At 44.3% G+C, this 20,394-nt stretch overlaps 1 protein-coding gene across 1 annotated transcript in view; it reads right to left on the bottom strand.

Annotated features, from left to right (window-relative positions):
- The window catches only part of LRIG1 (leucine-rich repeats and immunoglobulin-like domains 1), a 48,745-nt gene that overhangs the window by 14,875 nt on the left and 13,476 nt on the right, over nt 1-20,394 (bottom strand). Inside the window, exons 3-8 of the mRNA XM_010293593.1 lie at nt 14,181-14,318; nt 13,022-13,165; nt 10,587-10,730; nt 9,585-9,728; nt 5,862-6,005; nt 1,959-2,039 (exon numbers count right to left, since the gene is read on the bottom strand). Of these exons, the coding sequence (XP_010291895.1) occupies nt 1,959-2,039; nt 5,862-6,005; nt 9,585-9,728; nt 10,587-10,730; nt 13,022-13,165; nt 14,181-14,318 (795 nt within the window). The remainder of the gene's footprint in view (nt 1-1,958; nt 2,040-5,861; nt 6,006-9,584; nt 9,729-10,586; nt 10,731-13,021; nt 13,166-14,180; nt 14,319-20,394) is intronic.

The following is a 20,394-nucleotide window of genomic DNA, read 5'->3' as shown; positions in this document are numbered from 1 at the left end:
CCCCCCCCCCCCCCCCAAACCATGGGCACATGTCCTTCCTTGCGTTCAACAAGACCCAGAACTGGCCCAAGTCCATGTGCAATGAAAAAAGATGCAAACCCAGCTTCTTCAGACTTGCACAAGCCCCTGTTGCATCCTTTGCTAACGGCAGACAGAACCGGACACCTTTCGAAGCAGTTCCTTGTGCTGGATGATAAATGGCAGATCAGGCCATGGCTATTTCACAGGGGAGCGATAGCTGCTCTGCCCAGAGTTCCACACACACAACCTGCACAGCCCCGCAGGCTGCCTCTTGCTCCCTTCCTTCCTCCTCCTGCTCCCTGCAGTACCTCCTGGCCTCTGCCTGACCCCCGCGCAACTCATCAGTGCTCATTTCTCCTGGTTGCCGAGTCAAACCTTTCGCTGAACTCTTCCCCTCAATGCTGTCTCCTCTGGCTTTTTCACCTCTCTCCTGTTATCTGCACTCAGCATTTCTAACATATCCCAATCACTTGAGACCGCCACTTTTGCTCCCATGCCAGTGGCCATGTTGGAGGGACGGACTACGGTGGACATCCAACCAGGACAGCTCACTCTCTCCGCTCCTTTCCTCCACCTTCTCTCCCTTGTCAAAGCAGCACTACAGTCTCACAATCCTACAGCCTGCAAATCCCTCTGACAAAGCCTCTGTTCCTGCTACCCTTCTAGCTGCTCACATGGTTTCACTGGTTTCTTCAGGCAAATAAAAAACTTGAGCAACAGCAGCCAAGGACCCTCCCACCCACCACATCTACTCCTCTGCCTTTTCTCTAGCCACTCGTGGGAAGATTTCCCGACTCCACATGCACAGTGATTCCTACTGGCCCCTCTCTCTCTCACACTTCTTCTATCTCCCTGCATGACTCCCCCAGTCCTTAAGCCCTTCTCTGCCTTCTGCCTCACTTTACTCCCAGCTACAACTTGGTTCCCCTCTTCTTGGATAGAGTGACTCCCCTCAACAATGATCAAATGCCTTCTACGTCTCTGACTTCAAAATTTTTCTTCTCCTTCTAAGCATTACATCCCCACAAATCCTGCCATGGCTCTTCCCACTCCCCAAGGAGTCTCTAATGAGATCGTGACAATATACCGCCTGCCAGGATTCATTCTAGCCATCTGCTATCCATCGAGGTACTTTTACTGCACCTCTGGCTGTGCCATCTCAGCATCAGAGACAGCGTGATGGGGGGTGCTGAGAACTTAAACAAAGGCAAGAGGTAATGATTAGAAAGACTCTTGATTTGTCACAAGCCATCAGAGACTTCTCTGACAGGGCTGATTTATATAGCTGATTTCAAATGGAATACGAACAAGCACGGAGCAATGTGAAAATACTTGCAAAGGCCAAGCAAGCTATAAACATTTGCAAGGCGCATGCTTGCCTCAGGTTTCTTTTTATCTCTTTAAGAGCCCATGCCCCATGGTGCCTTTTATTGTCGCTGCACATGGAAGCAAGCCCGAAAGATCATTCTCAGACAGAGTATCCCACAGAAACAAATCCTGTTTCAATCCTCTGTTGTAACAGGAAATGGGGTGATTCTTCTCTTCTGTTTATTGTTATTTGCTGCATCAATCAGTGCTTCGCTGAAGATTGCAAGGAGTCTTTTTTGTTGCTGTTTGCTTTTGGAAGCAAAGAACAGTTGTGCTGAATCTTACAGATTAAAACAAGTTTCCCTCTCCTGTATCTCTGAACTACAGTATGTGGCACTGTCTGTTCATCGCTTTAAAAGGACTGCAATTGCCTCAGATCTGCCTAGAAACACAAGTGCTCGATAACCACATTTGCACTCTTGCAGTGAGCCTGCAAAACTACTACATCTCAGATTTTCAGTTGATTTTTATCTTGTTCCAAAGGGAGGAAGGCTGTGTCAGAGACACCCACCCCGACACAGGCACACAACACAACTGCTTTGCAGAACTTCAAACCCAGGGATACTCACAGCTTGCTTAAGTTTTCTAGGCCCGTAAAAGCTCCATTGGTATCTTCTATTGTGCCTGAGATGTCGTTGTGGTCCAGTTCCCTAGGGAGAGGACAAGAGAGCTCATCATCAGTGTCTTAGTCCTAGGCTCATCATTAAAAACAAACAGAAGAAAGTTTGAGAATGCCACAAGAAGAGCTTCCCATTTTCTCCTGTCAGTTATCAGAAAAAGCCGAGTCCCACAGCAGAGCAGCACTAATCACTTTTCCTGCACTGGCCCATGCTGAGATGATGCACTCCAAAAAGAGCCCTGGCTTTTTAGTAGCTGAAACCTTCCATTTCTGAGATAAACAGGTTAGTTTCAATCCTTTTCTAATTCTGTGCCTCCAAACAAAAGGAGGATAAAGTCCCAAAACTAAACTGTAAGAAACAGCTGTCCTTAAATGAAGCTACATCTATTTTTCTATAGCTATATCTTCAGAAGATGATTTGGTGTAATTTCTATGAAGCTGCATTTTTTTCTGGCAATGAACTTGAAAGCTCAACAAAGGAAAGTACTATCATCACTACACAAGCCTAACTCTCTGTATAACCACTTTAAAAAAAAAAAAAAGAATAAGAATTCCTTTTTCAGAGTTAACTTCTTTTGGCTTTCAAATTGACCATCAATTACAAAAGTCAAAGAGGTCTGAAGAAAAATAAGCACACAGAACAAACAGAGAGATCCACAAAAGCTGTTTAAACAGTCTGTTTAAAAAACCTTCCCTCCTAGCTTTAATTCCAGCTAGCAATGAATACCCACCAACACAGACAGAAATTCATCATTTCTAATGTTAAATAAAAAGAAAGAAAAAAATAAATAGGCTTTGTTAGTTTTGTTACATCACTCTGATTTAAAACCTAGCAAAAACCAACAAAAAAGCAAACTAAACCATCCAGATAACCCCCCTAACCCTCAGGTACTCCTTTCGCACCTCTTGAAGATTGTTATCAGAACATTTACAGTTTAAATATGTAAAGACAAAAAAAGAAAAATATTTCCAAAACAAAGCCCCCTGCATTTTGCAACATGCCAGACACAGGCATCACAGTGTGGCTTTTGGGCTATGCGGCACAAATACACAATAACCCAAAAGAACAGAAATGTAAAAAAACCACAGTTTCAATATTGGCATGGTTTTCCTCAGCCAAGATGGGGCTGAGGCTTTTGCTCTCAGTACTTAAGCTGGCTGCAGTCTTCGGTTGTTTCTTGGCTTTGGTGTGTGAACTAAAGATGGTCAAAAGCCACAAGTCCTGTTCCTCAGCTGGCTTCAGCATGAGACCTGAATCTCATGTCCCTGGGGAGCCCTGGCCAGCATCATTGTGGATGTCACGGTGATCTGCGGGTAGGTCTATGCCAAAGGGATGCATAAAAACTCAACATCCCCATGGGGCGTGGGCACACATAATGCTGTGGTGGCGTAAGAGACAAGTCCAGGAGAGATGCTTTGATGTGCTGACATATTCAGCACTATCTGAGTGGAGCAGGAGCAAATATATCCTCCTGGAGCTACACTTCCCCTATGGTTGCCAAGCCAATGTCCATTGTTCTGTTTGTTTTTTAAAGGCAAATCCCTTCTCAGACACTTCTCTTCTTCAGTTCCACCACAGGCTACCAGTCTTTGGACCAGCAAACCCTTTCCCATGGCAGAGACAGACAAGTGGGAACAGCCTGTAGGAGCTCTGTGACACACATTTTTATTAATTGACTGCCACACATTGTGTTTTCTTGAAAAAGGAAAAGAAAATGGTATGCCTTGTTCATCCAGAGGCAACTCAAAGGTTTAGTGTTAGAAAGGAGGAATAAAAACCTTTTTAACAAATGAGTGAAAATAGAGAGGGGAAAAAAGAGTGGGGTATTTTGGCCTAGCTCTTTTTGTATTCAAACTCCTCTCCCAGCCCCTGTTGCCAATTTCCTATTCTTTCTGGCTGGCTGAGCTTGAATGCTCGCAGCCTTGTTAATCATTGTGCTCAGAGGTCTCTGGGCCTGACCTCTATTTGAATAGCTCCACATTTCAGCAGTTTCACACCCACCAAAGGCTCCCCAACAATAGGCCATAATTAAAGCATGCTCGGGTCTTTTTCACCAGGTGCAGGACCCAATAGGCCTTTCTCTTTATTAAATTAGAGCTTGCTCACACACTCCCTCTCCTCCCCCCTGCCTCGGCCCTAGACATAAAAGAGGCTCCAGATTCGCTACAGAGCAAAGAGAACTACCAGCTCCCCGTCCTCTCCCATTTTTCTTTGGAAACCTTTAGTTCCGGTCTTGACAGCTGCCTCAGAGAGGTCCCCTTCTGAATGCCCAGTGGCTGAAAGACTTTGGCTTAAGTTTAAAAAAAGGAAAAAAGGCAAACAAAACCCAAACTTGCTTTCCAGTCACCTCTTTCACAGTGAACTTCAATAAAGGAAAAAGTAAGATGCAAAAAGTACTGTAAGGAGGGGAGACCTTTCTGTTCCCATTTCCTTCTAATTATTCAGGCCACAATGGGCTTCTGAAGAGGAATAAAAGTATCAAAGTGTGGTTTTTTTCTTTTGAAGGAAGACTTAAATAAGCCTGCTGAACTCAACCAGCCTGGGAGCTTGGAAGGTGCTATAACACAGGCTGTGGGAACTTTGTGGTGTGTCAGATGAAGGTGCTGAGCCTCTGGAAAAAGAAGAGAGCAGCCAGCAGCTCTGCAGATACAAGTAACAGAGACAGAGGCAACACAGCTGCAGGAACGGACAATTAAAAGAACTGGATTCCCCATCTTCTGATGTTTCTACAGGCAAGCCTAGATGTACCTCAATCTAATGCAGCTCTTGGGCTTAACAGTATATAGTGGTGCAATTCTACTGCTGGCATCCCAGAGGAGGTCAAATTGATATGTCCAATGGCCTCTATTAGCTCTATCTAGAAGCTGCTATCTTCTAGATGGTAAGCTCATTCCCAGTGTGACATTTCCAGATTGTGTCAGTGCCTTTAAAAAAAAAAGTCTCTGGTAAACGGCCATAGCCACCACTGGATGGATCACTTTGCAATTCAGTGTTAGGGCACATGAAACTTTTCTCTTGATAGCATGGCAACTTTTTTGTCGTTCAGAGGTTACCACGAAATTCAGAGCAACAGAACATTTCATGATCCAACTAAGCCCAATTCTGTATTACAGAGAAAGACTTCTGGTTACCCTCATGATAGCTGTTAGCAGCTTCCTGCTCCCATGGTTGGACCCAAGACAGGTGAAGCTTCGTGTGGTGTTATACTTGTGGTATAATCAGATCCCAAGCCCAGCCTCTGAATTTCTTTGTTTTGCCATTGTTATTTTCTTCTCAACACCATCTTATCCCAGGATTTTATATTTATTATTCAAGTTAAAAACAAACAAAAACAAAAGTAGCAGCATGCAAAAATGCTTGATAGCACATTTAAAAGCATATTCAAATTTCTAGTGTTGTCACTGGACGGAACCATTTCCTCTTCCTCCTGAGTGCAGAATGACCCAACAGAAACTGTCCTTTTGTAAGAATTTCAATTAAAGTCAATACAATGGCAAGGGAAATTCTGCTATTAGCTGAAGGACTGAAACCTCAAGGACTTTTGCTCAGCTGGGCTAGATTGAGGATCCTGTCCTATGTTCCTGTAATTTTACTCTGGAGCCTTCTACTCTGAAAGCACCCTACAACACTGAGCAGTCCAACTGCAATTCTCCTAACTACTCTTAAAAATACAAGTTCACTGAAGTTGAATAGTGCGGTAAACACAACAGCTGCTGAAGACAACTGAGCAACGTGTAGGAGAGTTTGACGCTGAGGACGCAGGCACCCAAAGCAACTGCAAAGCAGTCTGACAAAACACAAACCCTGGAGGAAAGGACAGGTGTTAGCTGACAAAAGCTGGGGGCAACTTACAGGACACGTAGGTTTTTGAGTCCCTTGAAGGCACCTTCTGCAATATGATTGATGGAATTGTGGCTCAGTCGTAGTACATGCAGTCCCCCAAGGTCTGCCAAGCTTCCCTCATCCAGCCTGGTTAGGTTGTTGTAAGAGAGTATTCTGAGGGGGGAAAAAAAAAAAAAACCAACAGCCCTTGTCAATCCAACCAGTATTTTCCAAACTCTTCTGTGCCAACCACTGCCTGCCTCCCACAACCACCTTATGAGAGGTGATGTGTACTGGGTGGATACATAACAGCTTGATTAGGAAATAAGACTGCAGTCTGCAAATATTCCCACAAGATACCCACAGGGCAGCCTGGATGACCATAAGGGAGCAGGAGGCATTTGGTACCCAGTTACAGGGAATTCTTCTGTACAGGCAACAGAGAGAGGCTCCTCCAGAAGTCAGTGAGAGCCATAAACTAATATACCATACGCTGTCAGTTATGGTGGAAGAAGCTATTTTTGCTCCACGGCCTGTATGGCTAGGTTAGGGCCTGGGAGCACCACCCTTCCTCAGTCTGCAGATATATAGGTAACACTCAGGTATCAGTCCTGGTTGTGTTCAACCCTCACTCCCATTTGGACTCCCTCTGCAGCTTACAGGAAAAAGCAGTCCCCTCCCTCCCCACGCCCTGCGAGGTGGAGAGTGACGTCGAAGAGACAGATTTTGAAGTTCACACGCGCTCTTGGCAGGGTCCAGAATTCTGTATTCAGGAGGTGCCTTATCGTTCAGCACTTGTGCACAGCAAGCCCCAGGCGTCTGGGTGTGGGTGTCTTCACAGCCTGCTCCACCCCAGTTGAGAGCCAAAAGCATTTCACCACAAGGCAATTGAATGCTTCCTTTCATGCACAGGAAGGAGGTATCTGTTGTAAACCAGCCGCCTTCCCTCCCGCTCCCCTTTGTCAAGGAGTGTACAGTATGCTTGAAATCTTCTTCACTTACAAGTAACCAATGCTGGAGGACTATTTTTTCCCTAGTTTTCCATCCATCTCTTCCCCTTGCCCGTATTATCTCTGGTTTTGGAGATTTTTTTTAAGTGCTACTCCTGTTGCAGTTTGGAAGCTGGTAGGAGAAAGCTGTTTTTCTCTCCCAGCCAAGGTGCAGATGAGGCTTCTGAGATTTGACACTGAGGGCAGGACATAGGGAGCTACAAAGCACTGCAACACCTCACACAACATGCAACCCACCCACAGCTCCCCACTGCAAGTATATTCCTCCAGATCTCTGGTTGTCACTGCAGCTGGGTAAGCCCTGCAGGACTTTTTATACCCCACTGACATGTACAGGTACATGCTGCTACTCACATTTTCTCAAGATAGTCTCTTACAAAGGGAAGTTGCATAGGATTTTCAAAAATACCTTAGTGATTTGGGAACACAAGTCACTTCAAAAGATGTGAGGGTTTGGGCTGCTAAACTTTTCAAAGAGAAGTGGAGTTATGCAGCTTTGAACAAGCACCAAAATCCTTCATTTACAGACAACGAGAAAAAAATTCTCACTGAGTTCCAAACCTCCAAATTCCTCTTCTAGTACTGCCTGTTAATGAGTCTGCTTAAAAATGCGTCTAGGGCTTGCATGGAAGTCACTGCAAAGCCAAAATCTAAATCAAAACAGACACATACTCTGAAATACTGAGAGTGTCATTTACTTGGCAAACGAGTTGTCTATCTTTTAGCTGTGTGAGTGGGCAGAGGGCAAGCTTTGGAAAAAATTCAGCAAAGATTAATGAGTTTGAAGAAGGTATGGGACAACATACTTTCATTCCTAAAGAAGTTGTAGTGTTAGTTATGAAGAATTGGCATCTGGTCAAAATTATGTCCTCACCTGCGATTAAAGAATTTGGCTTTAAAAAAAAAAGTTCAGAAGTAATCCTAAACCTGTCTGAGAAAAAAAAAAATAGTTCCTTTTGATTCTACACAGAATTGGTCCTGCCACAACTAGTGAAGGCATGTTCCCCTCTGTTCGTCCTGACATCACCTCAAGATGGACGGACCACAGCAGTCCCTCAGTAGCTGCAACCAGATGGAAGGTTTCAGGAGCTAAGGCACCTGGCAGTGGCTTTCTTCAACATGTAAGGGCTCCGATTCCTGCCAATGGGACAGGCAATTTGAAAAGCGTGTTCCTCTCCTCAGCAATCTGGGTTATCTGAGTTGAGATAAGTCAGCAGGTCGCTGCTGCTTCCCCTACCTTCTCATCTCTCTCTACCAGTGAGAAATCACTGGAATGAACAAGTGGAAATGTTTTGTCTTCACAGCCCTTTTGGCCTGGCAAGAAATGAGTGAGCAGCACGCAAAGCAGCATGTCAGAATTGATACATAAAGGGGTTAACCAGAAACGTGTTGTGCAGCTGGGGCTCCTGCTGCCAGCCAGTTCTGGACCAGGTACATCTAACACATTTCACTCCCACTGACCAAACTATAGGTAAAAAGCAAAAAGAAACACCCAGCAGCTAAGTCACCATTTACTTCTGATGAAATCCTGTGCTGCCACTGTGGATTTTTCCATGATGCTGATGCTCTAGCACCTGACTGGTGAACGCAATCAGCCCTTTCTCATGCCCGTAACAAGGCAAGAGCTCTCTTTCCTTGTTAGCTTTTACATCAGATCAGAGCCCTGGGGTCACGTTTTCTCCCAGCAACTGAAGGAGAGAAAACTCATCCTTCAGATGACCACATATAAGCAGGGGTCTGGGCACATCTCTTTCTTGAGTCAAGGACTTTCAAATTCATTCCCTGTACAACCAGAGACAGTGTTTTCTGATAACTGAAACCCAGTAGATTTAGCAACAGGGGAGGTGATCATGGATCTTTAATAAGGAATGAAACGTACACATTCAAAGAAGGGCATAGAGGCAGTCTAGATGTATTTAGTGCTTCCTTTCCTCACCCTTCAATTTCAGAGCAGACCTCTCCTACAAGTACTCTTTGGCTGTGGGAGTTTCAGTTAGGAGTATCTGATAGCTCCCTGCAGCAGCCTTACCCTAAAGGCAACACCTGCAAGAGCTTGTAATATTTTGCTGAGATGTGTGCTAACACCCACACAATCATCTTTCGAATCTCAGCTAATGTCGTCTCTGGCCTCTCACTCTAGCACAATCCTGTTTCTCAGGCCAAGCACACCACAGTGGCTCCTACCACCTCACACCACCAGGCATTTTCCAAATCTACCCCATTCTGCACCAGAGCCAAGTCCTGCCCTGGGTTTCTGCAGTTACTGCACAGAATTGCCTCTAAGCCAGGACAGCTCACCGCTAGCACTACTTGTTGGCAAGAGATCCCAATCCATACCTGACAAATAAAGGACTCGGCATGACATGTAAACTCCCATCTAAGCCTTTGGGGTTTGCAAAGACAGTGTCAGGTAGAAAAGACAAGGATAGCTCTCCCTAAAAGAGTTCTGACATTAGCTCTGCAAGATGCAGATGGGACTTACCCATCCCATCTGAACCCAGGCTGCAATAAAGCTTCAACACAGGCATCAGAGAGGATGTGTCTGGTGCAAATGTGTTTTAATCAGGTGCTCTGAAGGTCATAACCATCATGAATAACAAGAGAGGCTGCAGCTCCTGCATCTCTACAGGTTGATACAGAGCTGTAAGCCATGCAATTGGGAAAAATCCTTACTCCCCTTTCCTGCCGATGTTACATTAAGCATCAAACCCTGCCCAACCATCCACAATAGAAACCAACTTACAGCTCATGCAGCTTCTGACAGAAGCTCCAGCCGTCAGGGTTGATGCGGGATATGGAGTTGTTGCTGAGGTGAAGCTGGTGCAGAGATGAAAGGCCATAGAGAGAGCCACTGTTTACTTCTGTCAGGCTGTTATACTCCAGGTGGCTGTGGAGAAAAATCAGAAGGAATTGACAGATAAGCAGCACTGGTCAAGTGCTGAAGAATTTCCAACAAGGATTGGGATTTTAGCCATTCCAACACACCTTTCTACATACCCATGCGGATACGTGCATGTGTGGGCATTTCTTGTGCAAGTGAAGGATAGAAATTCAAGGACAGCACAAAGGAAATGCCCAGAATGAGCTGTGACTGCAGAGGTACAGTACTCCACTGCAAGTAAACTGGGCTCAAAGCATCCCATTCAAGTTTGTATTTGCGGAGTCTCAGTTGTGTGACAGGAGCACCCAGAAACACGCTGCCTTAATCACTTGTGACCTTGCAAACACACTTGAAAGCCTATCATGTTGGAAGTTTCACACATTTCTCTGCAATGACTATTCAATGTGTTCTCTCGTATGGAAAGAGCGCATCACTGAGATAGGCCAGCTTGGTTTCTAGGTATTCCAAGAGGCAGAATAATCAGGTCTGCATCACAGAGTTTCCATGTATCAGTCAAAACAAATTTGCAAAAGCCAGATGAACTTTTGTTTAAAGACCAGTTGAGATCTTACTAAATGTTCAAATTGTCAAACTTTCAAAGGAATACTGCCACAGCTTGAAAAACAGGATTTTTTTATTGAATACCTGGTAAAGCAATGAGCTTTAGTAAACTGTGGGTCGACTAAACAGAAGCTGCTGTAGCATGGCAGAGCTCTGTGCATGCAGGACATAGAAAGAAGCATGAGGACTGGCACAGGTGCCCAGAGGTCTCTGACAGGAGTCCTTGCTAAAATGCAGGGAAGGATGTGATAGCAGGTGAAGTCTAGGCTGTTTAAGTGAAACGAGCCCATCTCTCCAACTTACAGAACTTGCATCTTGGCCAGACCCCAGAAAGCCCCATCAGTCAATTTGCTTATGTTGTTGCGCTGGAGTTTCAGAACTTCCAAGCTGTCCAGTCCCTGGAACGTCAGGCCTTCAATCAGGCGGATGCGATTCCGGTTCAGCTCCCTAAAATCACCAAGGCCATACAAGTATATTAAATCCCAGTCCTTTCTCACGAAATCATCTGTGCAGCACACAATGGGGACAGCAATGCCAACAACTCCTCTGTCAACGGTTCCCAGGAGAGAGCAGAAGCGCACCGGAAACTTTCAATCCCAGAGTTAGCCAGGGAAGTCAGCTGGGTGTGATCGCTTAAACAAACTCACCCTGGGACAGACCTTCACTACAGAGAAATAACAGAGACAGTGCAGCAATTCCTCTTCATCCCTCCTCTCTCTGCGTTTCTTGTAAGCCATTTATCCTTTTCATCAATTCTCAAACGTCATCTTATCTCAAGCAGAGACACCATTTGAACCAATACAATTAAACATCAGCACTATTTCCCTTACAATCCATTGTTTTTACAGGAATTGTAACAGGCCAGTAAAACTGTGCTCTGAAACAAGCTGGTGCCATAAGAACTGTGAGCCCAAGAGGAAAATTTATGGCTAAGTTTGAAAGGAAAGCTTCCAGTTCCCCTGACAAATTTCACATTTTTTCCTATTATAAGAAACTAATAAGGAGTTAAACAAGTTGCTTCCAATAACAAGGCAGTCTTAGTATTTTGTGTATATAAAAATCTCCAACCTGGTTCATTAAATGTCCTTTTTTTTTCCTCCCCCTGGGTGTGGAGGGACCCCTAAATTTTGGGAAAACCTTTGTATCTGAATAGCAACATGAACATCATCACAGCACACTTTACCAACCCATCTCAAACAGTCTTATGGATTGCTAGACCCAGACATATCAGGTGAAAACACAGTTTCATGAAGTCAGTGGAAAATTTCATCAATGCAATGCGCTAAAGCTGAAGAAAGAGCTTTTAAAGTGGATACCTTTCTGCACACACAAGACTAATCTAAGGGTAGTTCCCTATTCAGCATCTGTGTTGAAGAAAACGGTCATGGTTACAACATCAGAACGTGTTTTGGAAAAGATGAGGAAGCCATAGAAACTTTAAATTACGTTTAACTGCCTAAAAAAAACAATGTTGAACTTGCACTAAAGTTCAGTGAAAATAAAGTCAAGTAAGCCATTAAAAAATCTGCAGGCCTGAAGACTCTTGCCTTACTGCACTTCCTAGGCTATTAGTGAACTATGCTTTGCCAGAAAAAGAACTGTACACAAATTCTACAACATCAATCCTGTGTCACTTGCAATTCATTCATGTTTATCTATAGGGTTAAACAACCAGTTGTGAGACTGTCTTTCAGAGTACCAGTTACACCAACTTTCAGTGAAAACTGTGTTCCTAACAGACTGAGTTGACCCTCGTTTTTATCACAGTTTTGCACATGATGCAGATGAACACACGGGTGTTGTGACAGCTCTCGGTCAACAGACAGCAACTTCCAGCTGAGAGGAAACAGACTTTTAAGATGCATATGCTATTGTGTCACACTGTTCAATCCCAAATTGGCTATAAATCTTACATGTATGCAAGCGCAAATGCACACGCATTCCTTAGACACATCCTGGCTTTAGGATTTGTCTCTCAGTCAAGAGGCTGTCATTTAGAGGTGTGAGTTCCAACAGCTTTTGTGGACTTTATGTTAACAGACAGAGGTCGATCTTTTGCCTATCAAATTTGATGGAAAGATTGCAACAGGCCTCAGGCTACGCCCACTTCTCCAACAGCAGCAGAAAGGAAAAGCTAAACCATTAGTGCTACTACTTCACACATAAAGCATATTTATAGCTGATGTCTATGTGTCCTGCATATAGACACACACAGCTCCTGCCATACAGACTGCAGGCATGACAACGTTGTGTGTGTTAACCCATCTAGAGTGCTGTTTTCTCCGCCCAAGTATCACCGCACAGTTTAACAACTTTCCGTTATAACTTTTTTATTGCCACATAAAGATACCTGTGTGGTCTTAAAAAACTAACATGGAGGCTGTTATTCACTCACAATAGAAGTATCTTCCAAACCTCTCTTGCGCCACAAATACCAGCAGCTTTTCAGGGAATGGAGTTGTCTTACGCTGTCAAGTACGCAAGATGCTGACGTCTACTGCAGCATCCCTCCCTTCCCGCCTGATAAAAGAATAGCCTGAAAAGCCAGTAACTACAAGAGAAAAAGGACCCTCTCCCAACATGTTTTAGTAGGTGCTGGCAGAGGACTACTGCATAGTGTATTCCAAGTTTTATAGATAGCAGGTGAGGAAGGGTGACATTTGGTGTCTTTATCCTCAGGGACATTTTGTCTCCATAAAGTGTAGCTGAGCTTAATTAAAGTGCACATTTCTACTCACAGTTGTGTTAGCCTGGGTAGCCTGAACGCCTTGACAGGAAGCTGAGTGATTCTGTTTTTACTCAGACGAAGTGTTAGCAGGGACCGTGACAGACTATCAAAAGCACCAGGCTCCAGAGTGCTGATTCTGTTGCTCCCCAGGTAGCTGCAATAAATCACAGCAGAAATATGAACAGTTCTGTCAGAAATCTTTTAGCAGCATTTGGTTGGTCTCCAGACAGGCTGGTGAAATTACAGAAGTGGCTTCAGATCAATTGGATCTTTGGCTGCACAAAGAGAACAGTGCCCTTCCCAGAGCCATGCGACAAACGTGGAGAAGCGCTGTGTGCTTCCCAAGAGCTCCTTGATACCCTCCTACTTCAGCAAGGCAATCAGGAGTGGAAGCCAGAAACTGGAGAATATTCCAGTGCAGGATGACTCTATTAATTCCCCATTTTTCCCTCAGAGCATCTGTCCCAGGGCTCTTTCTTACCCAGACCCTAGTATTAGCCACAGAGGCTGTTTTTACAGGGTAACAAGCAAATGTCAGTCACACCACCCCCCTCTTATATCCTCTTAGAACCAGGGGCAAAAACTTTGGTGCAAACTTTAATGCAAGCAGATTATCTGTGCGCATCTATTCAAAGGTACCCAAAAAATATTTATGTTTCCCTGAATAGGAAAACATCTCTGTTGGGTGGGTGTTACTCTGCTTAACCTCCAGTTTTCTTCAGACAACCAATTAGAGATTTCTGTTCTTAACATTCAGTAGCCATTTTAATGATTAAATAGTCATTCTCCCTTCCCTCTCCCAGATGCACATGAGCTGATCTGAGGAACAGCATATACACTTCCCACTGGGCAACAGACATACAGTGTTCTTCTGGCTGCTAGGTCTCCAGCTGTAAAGACACCCATACCTGAAGGATGCAGGATACCTTTTCTCTGTTGCAACATTCCCATGCAACACAATTAATAATAATCTGTGCTCTTTACATCAGAAACCAGAAAGACAAAACTCAAAAAATAACTTGACAGTAGGGACAACGTATTGCCTTCTAATTTTTGAATAATCCCATACTTTGTATGTTAATTCCCCCTCCTTTCTTTAAAGAAGGTTTGGGGCCCTTTTCTCTGCTGTGGCAACTCAACAAAAGCTGTTCCCAACAAGAAAAACTCACAGCTCCTTTATGTGAAGTCCCTGCGGAAAGCAGCCGTTTCGGATTTCCGTGATGTCATTGAAACTCAGGTCCAACGTTTCCAGGGTAACGTAGGGCTTCAGTTGACTTGCTTCAATGCTGCGGATCCTGTTGTGATGCCTGAAACAGTCAGAAGGAGAAACGGAGACAATTTAGTTATCTTAAAAAAAAAACAGAAAGAATATCTGAGGCTGCAGCAGGCCCACAGGCTGGCCCCTGAGTTCACACACTCAGACTTACGGTGTTTCTTCAACAGCTGTCTGCGGAGAAACCCACACCAGAGAGATCATCCCTAATCCCTATGCTGTGCCTATGGCTAAAGAGACTAACTCACAGATATTTGCAAGCTTTCAGATGCTTTTTCTGGTTTTTCCCTTCTACAGAACTACTGACTCCATTCATCAGTCTTTCCTCCAGTAATTTGGGCTCAGTCTCCTACAAGCCTGCACTCCCAGAATGCAAGGGCTGCAGGGCTGGATTTTAATCCTGTAGGCAGCGAGTGCTGATCAATGGTTTAAGCAACCTGCCAAAGTTTTACACAGAGGATGGGATTTTCAGAGCAGGAAACAGGTAAATAAATATGATCTCAGCAAAAGTTACAAAACATTATTTCCTTAATTCCTCGGGATTCTTCTGAAAACTCCCAGCTTTGGATTGCATTACAATGATTTGTAATGCACAGAAATACTGTAAGAGGGCTTGCAAACATTTCCTCATCTTTGCTACTTTTGTCCCACTGTGCAATTAGGACAACTCTGCAGTGCCAGTGCTCTGTCCAAGCAGCGCCTGCAGGGTCAGAGGCTGTAACGATCACCTGCGTTTGCTGCCTTACCAGTACCAGCCTGAAGGATTCAATCTAATGTTTTTCTTTAGAGAAGGTACTACAAGCTGTGCTCAGGGCTTCTGCAGCAATCAAACAGTTAAATACCTCTAGATCTCATCTGTACTCAACAAGGTCTAACTAAAAATCCCCTGAGTCCTTTCCTCTGACTCCTTTCTGGCCTGAATCAGTAGAGAGAACAGTAACCAATTAAAAAAATTCATTGTGCATTAGTCACAAGAAGTAGAGCACATGCCTGATGTGAATTTAGACCAGTCACTGCTATTACTGGCAAGGGTGCAAGTGAGGCGCTCCAAACAGAGATGCTCACCAGATACTTGAGAACTTGCTGAATAATAAGAGATAGCAGAGAGGGTTCAGACAAGTACTGTGCCTTAATCCAGCCAGCTACCCACTGAGTAACCAGTAGAGGAGACAGCAGCCAGTGGAACCACTCTTGAAGGCAAACCAGGACGTCCCAGCTCTCCTGACAAAGCATCAGCTCTTTGAAACAAAAAACTGACGGATGAGCCAACCACAGCCTTTCAGGCACTGAAGTTGCTGGGTGCTTAGGAGCCCGTCTTCTCCAGCCTCACCCCCATTTCAGGCTCTCCCACGGGTTCAGACAAGCCCTTTTCAAAAAAAAAAAAAGCCTCTCCCCGCAAAAGAAAATACCAATAGCACGTGGAAGGAACTTGCTCCCTGCACTGCGATCTGCTCGTTTACCCTTCCTGTTATTAAAACAAGATTGTTTCACCACCACATTTGCTGGTGTCTATAACAGGAAGAGGGTAAAAACTGCGTCCGTGGAACAATTTGCTTTCTGAAGACTCACCGCTTAAACAGCCAGCATACAATCCTCACTTACACTGGGGAAACATTTGCTGAAATGATGCTTTGACTAAAGAGTTTAAATGCTACTTAATTAATTCAGTGCAGGCTCACAAATCATTAAGGACAAATTTTACACCACTATAGCAATGCACTGCTAACGTGGCACAAAAAGGCATCAGGAAAATCAAAGGAAAGTCATTAACTTATGTGCCTGAACTGGTTATTCCATGGGTTACAGGCACACAGGTCTCTGCAACCACAAACTGTATAAAAGGCAATAATATGGCTACTATCCAAATGACCAATATTCATTTACAGCTAGGAATAAAGACTAAATTTTCACATCCATGGTACATAGGAGAACAGAGCTCCAGTGAATTTATACTACAGTGAGGCTAAAATACAGGAAAACTCACTTTACCCACAATTTTGAGACCTCCATAAATTGAACACATGGGCAAGGGGGATTTCTTTTCCCCCAGGACTAGTTTCTTTTGCAAGGACTCCATTCATAGAGTCAGCAAGATCAAAAATGTCAATCTTTTTCCTCTACAAAAATAAGAGTCCCTTAAACATGTGTGTGACCCTGACTGGGGAACATTCTTCAACACGGACATAAGTGAAAGCAAAGCCCAAGCCTGTTTTTCGTAGCTCTGATGAAGCAGAGGCTGTGAGTTCAACTCTGATCTCATCTAGGCTGTGACGGCCGAGATGAATCTGCCCGTAAATTAACAGGAAATGAAGGCTTGTACAAACGAACCTGAAGAATCTATAAATTACCTCACAATCCCTGTGCAGGGCAGCTAGGTCTGCAAGGGACTGAGAGCACAGAAAGAGTTTGGACATTAAGTGCTCTTCAGAAGCCAATGTTATTTTTCTGGAGTATGAATATTTCTGTGCTTTAGTTGCTCAACATATATCCAATATGCCAGCCTGCCAGATCTCCCAGCCTGTCCCAGAAGACAGACATTGATAATGGAAGAAAAGGACAGAAAAGAACTATTTTGTTTGAGCCATGCTCACAGCTTCCAGGTGACTTCCATCCTCTTGCTTTTCATGTGCTACAGCTGGCAGATTAGATGGATTCATTATTTCACACAGAAGAAAAAAAAAAAAAAAACACAAAAAAAACAGGCTGCTTTCTCTCCCTCAAACATGTCTCCTTCAAACATGGGCTGACTCCAAATGTAACTCTCAGCTCCAAACACCATCCCCAGCCAGTCCCAGCTGGGGAATGTCAGACAGTTGCTGCAAAGCACTACACGCTCTCAAAGCGCTGCACTTCAAACAAAACCAGCCCGGCTGACTTTTCCTATACACAGCATATGATATGAATGCAACATCGTCCAAACCTTTTACTAGCTTGATTACATTTTATCTTTCATTCTTTCAGTAAGAGCTGAAATGGGATTTAACCCTTCCTGTTAATACTTGGATCCTTTCAGCTTGCATGCCTTTGCTCCCAATCTCATTGCACGGGTGTTTACAGGAAAAAAAAGAACAGTGACATTATGACTTTGCCTCTCCTCTTTAGCAGTGACTGGAAAAGGGCTGGATTTCTCACAACTAGCTCCTTAGTTTACACTTTCTTGGCTTTGAAGGTGACAGATCAGATTTTAGTACCAATTGCCGAAACCAGGCTTTAAAACACAAATTATTCGTGCTTCCACAACCAATTTGCCTCCAGGTGTCTTTTCCTCTCCCCAACTCCTTAGGTATCACAGCCTGGAAACAGGCTCACTTCAGCCACTGTTACCTCAAGAGTATATGATGACAGGGCTTCAGTGCGAGATTGAGCAATTAGAACCTGGAGCAGGAGCCAAGTCTCTTAGTTTCTATTCCCAACTCTGGCACTGACTCATCTGCCTTGGGCAAGTTTCTTAACCCCTCTCTACCTTTGTTTTACTCATCTGTACTGGAACATACTACCGGACTAAGATGCTGCAGGACTGCCGTCACTGAGGGCTAAGGATTTGGAGTGAAAGCGGCTCAAGTGAAAAAGAAATCATAAGAACTTAAGGAGCCCATCCAAGTTCATTTGGGTTTGCTCAGGAATATGGGAAGATTTGGCTGAAACAGTTGAACTTCCCAGCTCATACCCAACTTCATTTCTAGAGCCACCTCATTTGCAGCTAACACAGATCTTGAACTGTAGCATCTTAGTGCCAAACTAAGGTAACTCAAAGTCAGCAACGGATTACTTTCACACAGTGAGCTGCATAAACGCAGCACTTGTTCAGGAACTGCTTTGCCCTCAGGTCAGCACCAGCTGCAGAAGCCACCCTCCAGCCGCCGCCACCGCTTTAACCCGCCTGCACCTCGGGTCAACACCCCAAGGTAGCGCAACCTCTTAGTCCTCGCACTTTGCACCACTCTTGAACAGACCCCTCAGGATTACAGGAGATTTAGATTAACCACAGCCAGCATTTTGCTGAACCAAGCCCATGAGGACCATGTCAGGAAGCAAAGGCACTCTCTGCACTCCTCCAGGCTGCTGCGAGACAGAAAAACAAGGAAAATGTTCCAGCAAAGCCAAAGCGTGTTTGGGTTTGCTCTAAGTCAGGAGGGAGCCGAAGGGGGTGGCAGGAAAACAACAGGTGGCACAAAGTCAAAAGCTTGCAGCATTTCCAGGAATCTCAGCTTGTATTTTAGAGGTAAAGTTACACTTTAATCCCGGTGGGTTTCCTCATTTGAAGCGTCTTTGTGAATATTTATTTGATAAACAGGCTGTGAAACATTTTCCACTAGACCTAATAGGAGAAGAATTCACCTTCCCCTTTGCAGCAAGCCTGTCCTTTGGAGAACACTAATCAGTTTAATTTAGACTGTGGCTTCAAACTACTTGTGTGAAATCGATGCAGAGAGCAGGGCAAAAGCACTCCTTTGTTGTTGGAGCCACATTCACTTCCCCTCAGCAGCTGCCCATTAGAAAGCTGACAGCGGAAAATCAAAGCAAGCAGACCCTCAGATGGGAATGTATGAGGGGCTTTGGTTGGACTGATTTAAATACAATCAGCACAAAAACTTCTGGTTTAGACAAAGCTTGAATTAAAGCTGCCTTGGCTGCTGGGAGTCTGCAGCACAAATGTTTGGTGTGAAGCGAGGCTAAAGGCAGGGAGAAGGCACATGCTCGGCCTTCATGTCGTGTCAGCTTACAGAGCTGGCTAGGCTCACGAAAAAAAATACAGCAAACCCCTTAAACCAGCACCTGTTATAGGCATCAAAAATAAAATCAAGCTTCAAAAGAGAGGCTCCACACCTCGGGTAGGTTTTTATTAATATGCCAGCACATTTTCAAAATTAGCATATGAGGGAGAGATCACAAGGCTAGAAACAGAGAGATTAAGAAATTCAGGGTTTGTTTAATATTTCCATACTGTGAAAGTATTGAAGAAATCAAGAAGACCTAGAAAGAGTTACGGGGTTCGCTACTGAAGGAGAGGCAAGGTTTGGTATGGGAGACAGGAAATGCAGAGAGAGACAGAGATCAAAGGCACCATAAGAGGAGACGGATCACATGTACTGTGACTAGCCGATGCCTGGAATTAACCTGCCCTCCTCCTCCTCAATTTAGAGAGGATGGAGATCTAGTATTGATCTTCCTAGAAACACTAAAGAAGATTCAAGACATGCGTTCCTGAACTCTCACCTTAGATTATCTGCCATCTGATTTTAGCCCATTACTCGCTACACATTAAAAAAACTTTAAAAATCACAGTTTCAGAACAGAATGCAATACCTGAACAATTTTCCTGACAAGGATGAAGGGGAACTGATAATATGGAAGATGTGTTTGTGTTTACAGCATCACCAGAAATGTTTGTTTGTTCTGGTCACATTATTACAATCAATAACTGAAGATCTGTCCCAAGTGCTTCTTATTAACATATAGAAAGAAGGAAAGAAAAGGTCATTATGACCTGGACATCAGCTTTAACTCAAAGTTTGTACAATTTATCCACGCACAACTTCTTGCATGATTTTAACGTTTTACTCAAAATTTTTTTCTTACTTCCAAAGGCTTTTATTCCAGAAAGATTTCTCTACTATACTGGAACTTGTGAAATGTCCGCTTTGGCGTAGTAAAGCCATCCCTACAGCAGAAGATGAGGTGAACGTGCAGGTGATATGCTGGAAATCTGGAGCACACCATCCCTATGCAAAAGGCATTCCCTGAGAAGTGTCCAAAATGCACAAGCCCCCATGCTTCCCAACTGCTCTGCAAAGTCCCACTAGCCGTCTGACACTTTGGACTATGTCGTCAGCCTTGCCAGGATAATCCACAAGGCTCAAGATTTTGTACCATTACAAGAATGTACATTTTTTTTAACCAAACACAACAAGTGCTATATTTGCTTATGGGAACAGCCCCACTGTCCTTTCAGAGTAAGGCTGCATGGGTTATTGTCCGGGCAGGAAGCAAAGATGCATGGAAGCAGCCCCCACTTTTCTCAGATGCTCTGAATCACTCCTTCCCTGAGGAATCCTGGCAGATTCCCAGGCTGCCGCAGATACAGCTCTGTTTGTTCAGGTGCTGGCTGC

The sequence above is a fragment of the Phaethon lepturus genome, unplaced genomic scaffold, assembly GCF_000687285.1.
Source record: "Phaethon lepturus isolate BGI_N335 unplaced genomic scaffold, ASM68728v1 scaffold25818, whole genome shotgun sequence".
Classification (NCBI taxonomy): domain Eukaryota; kingdom Metazoa; phylum Chordata; class Aves; order Phaethontiformes; family Phaethontidae; genus Phaethon; species Phaethon lepturus.
The sequence above is the reverse complement of the archived record's forward strand: the minus strand, read 5'-3'. Positions and strand labels throughout refer to the sequence as shown.